We start from the raw sequence: 9,084 nt of genomic DNA on the forward strand, positions 1-9,084 counted from the left end.
TTAAGTGATGAATGATAAAAATTGAATGATAACATATTATAAACCAAACGGGCCCAAATAAATCAATTTTGTAAAAATTGAATTTCATGTAACTTTTTTTTAATTGGAGGATGCCATATCATCGTTGTTTACTGTGGCAAAATTTACATGGACTCAATCATATGAAAATCGAGTTTTGCACAAAACGGGCCCTTAAATGTTTTGCTAATTAGGGGCATTTTCCATTTTGGCCTTTTTATTTTATTTATTAATATATATTTTGATATTTATAAATTTAAAACTTACTAGAAAAAGAAAAGAAAAAAAGAAAAAAGAAAAAGAAAAGAAGAAAACCATGACGATGCTCGGCATGGCACTGGGTTTGAGCTTAAGCAGCAGCATACCTTCTTCCGAGACCCTTATCAATGCCTTTTCCTATAATTCCTTCAACTTCAGCAATATCATTCTACCAATTCCAAACAAAAAATAATGTTGTTGGTAAAGAAGCAACTAATAAAGTCTAATAATATTAACCAAAACAGCACAGTTAGTGTTAATAAGAGACGCCACTCCAAGTCCTACTTGGAAAGGTAATCTGCCATTCTTCAACTTTCCTCATCCTCCTCTCAATCTCATTTCGACTCTGCTCTTGCAAGGTACTTTATCCTTCTTAATTCTTCTTTCTTTTATGTCATATTATTATTATTTTTTTTGGCCAACTTTTCTCAAGTTATCAGGCGACATATCATCTGGGTATTGTTACGAATGCCAATATAAGGTGTTTCTTATACGCATTCTATGGCTATGAATTAGTATTTGAGATTGGATTGTTGGGTTCATTTTAGATTGCATTATGTCTATTGGTATATTAAAAAGCTCATTCTTTTGTGGGGTTTGGGAAAAATAGTGATTGGTAGACAGTCTTACCCATGTATGTATGTATGTATGTATTCCTAGGCTTGAACTTCGAACCATATGTGTGTATGTATGTATGTACGATTCACACTTGGTATGCAACTCTCTCTTGTGGTATTAAAACTTTAGGGTCAATGCCATACAATCCCTAGAAACATACTTTATCATCTAAGACCAATTTTTGGGTTAGAAAGAAAAAAAATATTTTGAACTCTTTTGGTTTCATTCTAAAATTTGTGAAATAATTTGGGGGGACCAACCATGGTGACCCTACTTGGGCTTGACCATAGTAGGTTTCTACTCACTGTGGAATGAATGCCTGAGGGCTCTACGCAGAGAGGAGGCCACAGGTGCTCCCTTAGGTGTTGAGTATAGCCTGACCTCAGTGCCACTGATTTTAGGCAGTGGAAGGCTATAGTCCTTTAGCTAAACCAGAGTCAAGCTGTCACCCCTATATTTTTAAACTTAGGACCTACCCCAAGACTGAAACCATGGGGCCATGACCCTAGGTGGTGTGAAATCAGTTGCATTAGCATGTTACCCCATAACAAGTATAATTTCTTTGCTCGTTAATGGGTTTCCTAGTGTTTTGGTGGTTGCTAGAAATGATGGGGATATGCCATGTTGCTTGGGAGGCATTTGCCATCCTCCAATGATACAAATGTGTAAAGAAGGGAAGACATAGAAATAGTAAGATTAGGCAAAATTTGCAGATGAATGAATAACATTTGTTATTTGACAAATAGGTGTACTCATAGCAAAGTGATTGCAGTAAAAGCCAAGTAAACTAAAATAGAAACTGATATTAGGTCAGTGATAAGGGCACATTTGGCTTTTCACTAAGGAAAACCATTTGGTTTTTACTACTAGTTTATTGTTATACCCATAAACTTAGTGAAGATGGAATATGCGAGGATGGAAAAGGTAGGTCAGAAAAAAAAAGGGATAGAAAGGAGGGAAATGAAATGCACAAAGGTAGATCTGGATGTAAAGGAAAATTGGACAGACTCCCCTCTCTCACGACTCTTTGGGGAATTGGAATTCAGAGCTCTCATATAATTGACTTCTTTAAGTAATAATTATCCATCATGATGATATCTGATGGTGTGTTTCCCTTTCTCTTTTGTCTAATTTGTGTGTCATGAACTTGGTATAAGAATTTTAGGTGTTCTTCCAAGAAGGCTGTCAGTGCTTACATAAGATATTATTAAAAAAAATCGGAAACAAGGGGGTGTATATGTACATTTGGAATTCCCACATGCCAAGGCGCAGAAAATAGGATGACTGACAAAATGGAAATTGCTCGCTGATCTTATGAGTGCATAAACTAAATTTATATATTGCTAGTCTGTAGTTGAATGGATGATTCAATTTTACTTTTGATAGATCATGGAATGGCATGGTATGTATCAAGAAAAGCTCTCATTCCCAAAAAAGTTGCAGCAGTGGAAGTAAAGGACTTCCGTCCTATTAGCCTTGTTGGGGGGATTTATAAAATTCTTGCCAAAGCTTTGGCTAATCGTCTTCGCATGGTTTTAGGAGAGATCATCTCAGCTCCTCAGAATGCCTTTGTTCTTAATAGGCAGATCCTTGATTCTGTTCTTATTGCCAATGAATGTCTTGATAGTAGATTAAAGTACGGTCGACGGGGTTGTTATGTAAAGCTTGGACATAGAAAAAGCCTTCGATCATGTGAATTGGAGATTCCTTAATTGCGCTTGAGCGTTGCGGTTTTCGGATAAGTGGAGACGTTGGATTTCCTTACGTGTATCAACGGTTCGTTTCTCTATCCTAAATCAATGGTACTCCTCATGGGTTTTTTGGAAGCTCAAGGGGGTTGCGGCAAGGTGATCCTTTGTCCCCCTTGTTATTTGTTTTGGTTATGGAAGCCATTAGTAGAATGTTGGATAAGGCTGCCCTTGAAGGCCGTTTATCTGGCTTTAGAGTTGGTGTTTATGATGGTAGACCTTTGATGGTTTCCCATCTCCTTTTCGCTGATGATACTCTTATTTTTTGTGATGCTAACATTGATCGAGTGCGACTCTCCGTATGGTGCTCATTTGGTTTGAAGGCTGTGTCGGGTACGAAGGTTAATTTGGGTAAGTACGAGTTTGGTGGCTGTGGGGTCAGTGCAAGATATGGATCTTTTAGTGGCTGTCTTAGGTTGCAATCATGGGTCCCTCCCTATGAAATACTTGGGTCTTCCTTTGGGGGCAAAATTTAAGGACAAGTCTATTTGGATTCCTATTCTTGAAAGGATGGAAAGAAAATTAGCGAGGTTGGAAAAAATTATATTTATCCAAGGGAGGTAGAGTCACTTTAATTAAAAGCACTCTCTCCAATCTTCCTACTTATTTCCTTTCCTTATTCCCTATTCCTCACTGCTCTGTGTGGCCATAGTATTGCTAGACTTCAACGTGACTTTCTTTGGGGTGGTCTAGGAGATGAGCCCAAATTTCATACGGTTGATTGGTCTTCGGTGTGTTCTCCCTCTCTTCGGGTGGGCTGGGGATTAGGAATGCGAGAACCTTCAATATTGCCTTATTAGGGAAGTGGTTATGGAGATTTGGGCAAGAAAGGGATGCTCTTTGGCGTCAAGTGATTGCGGTGAAGTATGGTTGTGATTGGGGTGGTGGTGTTCCACCTCTTTCTCACAGTCCTTATGGTGTCGGTTTGTGGAAAAACATTAGACGGGGGTGGCACTCCTTATCTCGTTTTATTATGTTTGATATTGGAGATGGATCAAAGGTCTTTGATTACGGCTAGATCATTGGTGTGGTACTTCTTCTCTTGCCGTTAAGCTATCAGGAATTATTTAGGATTTTTCGTAGAAAAGAGGCTACTTGTGGCGGATCTTTTGAGGTACACCAATGGAGTCCTCCATTAGGAGTTTCGGTTTTGTAGAGATGTGCATAATCGTGAATTGGAAGCTTTCGGGGAGCTTCATCAATTCCATTTATAGCACTCCCGTAAGAGGGGATTGAGAGGACAAGTCTGTTGGCCTACTGTAAGAGTAAGGGGTTCACGGTTAGTTCTTTCTACCATCTTCTTGTTGGCCATAAGGAGCAAATTTTCCCTTGGAAAAGCATTTGGAAGCAGAAGATCCCCTCTAGAGTAGCTTTCCTTGTTTGAATTTGCGGCTTTGGGAAAATGTCGGCCCGTAGACAATTTAAGAAAAAGAAAGATTTGCATCTTTGGATTGGTGTTATATGTGCAAGTGCAATTGTGAAAGTGTAGACCATCTCTTTCTTCTTGCCTAGGTTGCCATGGAATTGTGGGACATGGTCTTCGGTTTATTTGGAGTTCTTGGGTTATGCCAAGGTACGTTGTGGGGCTTTTGGCTTGCGGCAAGGTCGTTTTGGTCGCCATCGTAATGGAGATATTTGGAAGGCCGTTCCTCATTGCTTGTTGTGGTGTATTTGGAAGGAGAGAAATAGTAGATGTTTTGAAGACATCGAGAGTTCCATGCCTGTTCTTAAGTCTCTTTTTTTCCGAACCTTACTTGATTGGTTCTCCGTGTGGAGAAACCTTCCTTTTCTTTCTATTTTGGATTTCCTTGTTTTTTGTAATGTTCGTCTTTGATTTGTTCTCCCTTGTATACTTCCTGTGTACTTGGGTGACTCTCTTTTTTCAATAAATTTCTTTATTACTTATCAAAAAAAAAAAAATGTATCAAGAAATTTTATTTTGTCATGAACAAAATATTGAAAGAATGTCAGCAAATCTAAATCCATTTAGTAGGGATCTTGTACATTGTAGCTGAAAAATATAGAGAAAATGTCTTTGTAAGCCTTTTACAAAAAATAAAGTAAAATATTTTTCATATGCATTAATGTCACTTAGGTGTCTTCTTGTCATTCAAAAAGACTGTTCAATTGCCCTCTCTCTGTGGTTATAGTTTTGCCCTCTTTACCCATCCCCTCTGAACAATGAACCTAATTAACTATGTTGTTTAATTTCCCCTGCTTATAATTGTTGATAATTGTTAAGTCAAGTTTGCATTATTGCAGCTCTTTGAATGAATGCAACAAGTGGGAAGATAAATGCTTCGTCTTATAGCAGTTATATGAAGTTCTTGAGAAAGAACCTAAATCCTGTAAAGGCAATGGAGATATACAATGGCATTAAAGATGAATCAGCAAAAAACAATGTGTTCATAAGCAATTCTGTTCTTAGTTGTCTGGTTAGGAATGGCAAGTTTGATGGCAGCATTAAAATGCTTCATCAGATGAAGCAAGATGGTTTAATGCCAGATGTTGTTACATATAGCACGGTATGATATTTCAATTCATATTATGTATTTCCAATTTTTCTCCTAGCATCTGTGTTCAAATGTTTTCATATAACCTGAAGTTTCTGCCACAGTCAGCTACATGATGATAATACGCTACTATGTAGGACACATCCATATCAAACAGCTTTCAGAACTTTTTTTTCCCCATGTTATCACTTGTACAGAGAATTGAAATGTTTAGAAAATCAAATGAATAATTTGTTTCTACTATAGACCTTTCATTTACCAGTTAAAAATATATCCACTCAGATGGTTACATGGATGTGAACACACACATGTAGATAGTAAAACCATGACCTATGTCTATCTTTGATCACCATGTGTAGATTCTTTGAGTTTGTGTTTATAACCTTGCTAAGGTTTTAAAGCAGCATGCTCAAAGATGATGGTTTGAAAATGAGGTCACACTTAGAATCTTTAAACTTATTAATTAAGAAAAAATCACATGGATTTCGTGTGTTTGCTATATAGATAAACTGACATGTATGGAGGATGCATTTATGAGTGTGTCTATGCAAATATGAAACTGCATATGTCAAGTTTCAATTTGTATGCTACTTTATTTCTCTGGAGTTAAACTATTATAATTTATGATTTTGCTCAGATAGTTGCATCACTGAGATAAATATTCTCATCTCAAATGTTATGTCAACGCAATGGAACTTTCTTGTTTGTCATTATTGTGATGTCTAAACAGCACCATAATCTTTGGACAAATCAAAGATGTTTCATGGTAATTATATTTCACTAGTATTCTATGTTTTGAGTCCTTTTCTATTTGATTTAAAGTTCTTAGTTACTTATCTTGGTTATTAATACTACTAATCTTTCTAGGAAACACCTATCAAAAAAAAAAAAAAAAAAAATCTTTCTAGGAAAATGTTATTTTGTATTCTGTCTTTCTAGGAAAGTGATTGGCAATAGACTATGCAAAGGCTTTTATGTAGTAAACAATAGAGGTGTAGAGATTGAATTTAAGAAAATTCCAGCAGCTTATTTTAAGCTTTTTAAATGTGTGATTGCTTAGGGTTTATCTATCTTTATTTCTTGTTTTATTCACTATTTTAATACCAAGCATTGATCAAATTCAGTAAAAATCCATTAATATTATTATTATTTTACCTAACCTTATCTAAACCCTAAAACATCAAAACCTAGTCAAAGAACCCTTCAAGGTCTCATAAAAAGCCAAAAAAAAAAAAAAAAAAACTAATTTAGTGCTGAATTTCTAAAGATCCTACATCACTTCACCATTGTCCTTTTTCATTCTTAGCTGCTTGCAGGTTGCATCAAAGTTAAACATGGTTATTCTAAGGCATAGAGCTGGTTCAGGAGCTTCAACAGGATGGGCTGCACATGGATGGTACACTTCTAGCTGTTTGTGCTTTAAATACTAAATTGGAAGAAGCAGAAACCTATTTTAACTGGATGAAAGATGAAGGTCATTCGCCAAATGTGTTTCACTACAGTTCTTTGCTCAATGCTTACTTGATTAGTGGAAACTGTAGAAAGGCTGACGAGTTGGTTCAAGATATGAAATCTGCAGGGTTAGTACCAAATAAGGTTTGTTTTCATGTTTAATTTGCCGATAAAGACTAGGGTTTTCTAAAAGTAGTATATTCATGTTTTTTTAAAATGTTGAGGTTGTTTGATGTCTTGGTATTAGTATGCTTTGAGATGGCTTGGTATTAGTAGCAAATTTTAAAGGTTCACAAAAACTCTAATTTAAATCCCATGAAAAGGGAATACTTATGTTAGAAGAGTTGCATATATCAAATAAACATGCTTTTACATATTAGCCCACAGGTGATATGAAGTTTTTCGGGCACACTCTTTCCTAATTCCGAAACTTCAAGAATCTTTTTTTTATTTATTCAAAAAAAAGATGTCAATATAGAGGGAACAATTAGTGTGGTCGAGAATATTGGTAATATGTGCATTACGACATATTTACTTAACAAATTCATACGTGTTGCGTCATGCATTTAATTTTCTACTCACATGTCATTGATATATGGCCTGACTGATTTTTAATTCCCATTGTTGTATTTCTTCTCATTTGCTTTTCTCCATTTTGTTTTGTTTTATGTTTTTAAGTAGCTGTCAAGGCTTTGGTTACAGTGTTTCATCAAGTTCATACTCAAACATGCTTGCAGGTAATTTTGACAACTTTATTCAAGGTATATGTTAGAGGAGAGGCTTGTTTGAAAAATCAAGAGAACTATTGGCTGAACTGGAAACTTTGGCCTATGCGGATGAAGAGGTACACTATCTCTTATAGTCACAAATAATAAAGATTGTCAAGCTTGTGATACAAAGCTTGAAAACCATTGAATGGAACCCATTACAGATCATATAATTAGAATCCACAATTTTGAAATTAGATAAAAAGAGACTTACTTTTAGCATGTTCTTAATTTACATTTTTGTAAGTATTATTTGCGTAGGTTTATTTCCAGACCTCTAGTATTTTGTAAAGTTGTAAAGGTCTGGAAAGGTTAGCCCCTTGAAGAGGTGACAGAAGGAAATTTCTCAGTGGTCTGCCATCCATCTTATGAAATCCACCAAGTGATAAAAGTAAAAATTTTGCCCTCCAGTGAAGTGCCAATCCTCCATAACATCAATCAAGGGTACAAAACTGCTCTTGTTTCCCTGGTTTAACATGACTCATCTTCACAATCTGTATTACCTTGATCATCGGCCAAATCATCAAGTCCACCCTTCTCCCACGCAGGTGGAAATCCCTTGTACATTGGATTTCACTAAATGAAAGCAAAGCATATTTCTGTTTCCTCTTGATGTTTGACTTTTAAACTTCAGATTCAGTCACATTTTCTTCAATTTCCCTCTCAGGAATTATTTCAGATGGCAATATCACGTTATATTGACCAACCTGAAAAGGAGTTGCTTCTACAACTGTTACAATGGATGCCAGGTCAAGGTTATGTTGTTAATTCATCTACGAGAAACCTTATCCTCAACAACTCACAGTTATTCGGTCGCCAACTAATTGCTGAAATTTTGTCCAAGCAGCATATGGTATCAAAAGCATTGAGATTTTATTAGATTAAGGATAAAACAACAAGAGTTCGAGGTAACATTAATGCCACTGAACCCTTCGCAGGGTAACTACCAATTTGATTATCATTGCTTCCCAAGAAAGACAATTTTAATATAACATGTCTGTGTCACATTTTTGAGTCAGCTGATGGTGTGGTGAATATCAAATAAACTTGTTAGGTTTTTGTTTTGTTTTGTTTTTGTTTTTTATTTTTAAAATTTTTGAGAAGATTGTTAGGTTTTAGTTTACCACCTATGTACAGTGCCAAGATTGAATGCACCTGATTATTTACCTTTAGTGCATATGACAAGTTCTGTGAACTACAGCTCTGATTATTGTAAATTGATGTCATAATGATGACAAAATTTCTTATAGCCACTGAGAAGTTTTTATTACCGAGTGAGAGCTGTATAGATTAGAATTTGATCAGCTGCCCATGGATGACTTTTGATGTTGTCAACCCAGTGAAAACTCTAAATAAGGTAACATAATGAACATTTGTACAACTATAGATCCATAGCACTGTGAACCAAAGACTATAGTCCATAAACAGATTGGATTTTTTTTTTTTAATTTTTTTTTTATAGGTAATAATAGCTTTATTGATAATAAAAGCACAATGAATTTACGATAATAAACTCACTGCACTGAAAAGAATACAAGCCAATCAAAAAGAGAGACTAACAGAATTAAGAAAATCAAACAAAGAATGACAATGCGTAAACCCCCAAATCTGGGACCACTCAAATAATGTCCTAAGTAGCAAAGATTTCACATAGTCAACAAGTCTCTCAATTTCCTCAAAAGTACGGGCATTATGTTCCTTCCAAATTAG

At 35.7% G+C, this 9,084-nt stretch overlaps 1 protein-coding gene across 7 annotated transcripts; it reads left to right on the forward strand.

Annotated features, from left to right (window-relative positions):
• The first annotated feature begins 343 nt into the window (after positions 1-343).
• Positions 344-8,621, forward strand: LOC142643735 (pentatricopeptide repeat-containing protein At5g46580, chloroplastic-like). 7 transcript variants are annotated; one of them, XR_012845912.1, is made up of 6 exons: positions 344-635; positions 4,905-5,167; positions 6,462-6,751; positions 7,345-7,451; positions 7,636-7,922; positions 8,042-8,621. XR_012845912.1 is itself a non-coding variant. In XM_075818446.1 (5 exons), exons 3-5 carry the CDS (start codon positions 6,545-6,547, stop codon positions 7,688-7,690), a joined length of 369 nt encoding a protein of 122 aa, XP_075674561.1. In that variant the 5' UTR covers positions 344-635; positions 4,905-5,167; positions 6,462-6,544; the 3' UTR covers positions 7,691-8,621. The 7 variants fall into 7 exon arrangements, 3 of the variants coding, with proteins under 3 accessions (XP_075674561.1, XP_075674559.1, XP_075674560.1); XR_012845914.1 differs by having other exon boundaries at positions 6,462-6,735; positions 7,636-8,621; XR_012845915.1 differs by lacking the exon at positions 7,636-7,922 and having other exon boundaries at positions 6,462-6,735.
• The last annotated feature ends 463 nt before the right edge of the window (positions 8,622-9,084 follow it).

The sequence above is a fragment of the Castanea sativa genome, chromosome 7, assembly GCF_040712315.1.
Source record: "Castanea sativa cultivar Marrone di Chiusa Pesio chromosome 7, ASM4071231v1".
NCBI lineage: Eukaryota > Viridiplantae > Streptophyta > Magnoliopsida > Fagales > Fagaceae > Castanea > Castanea sativa.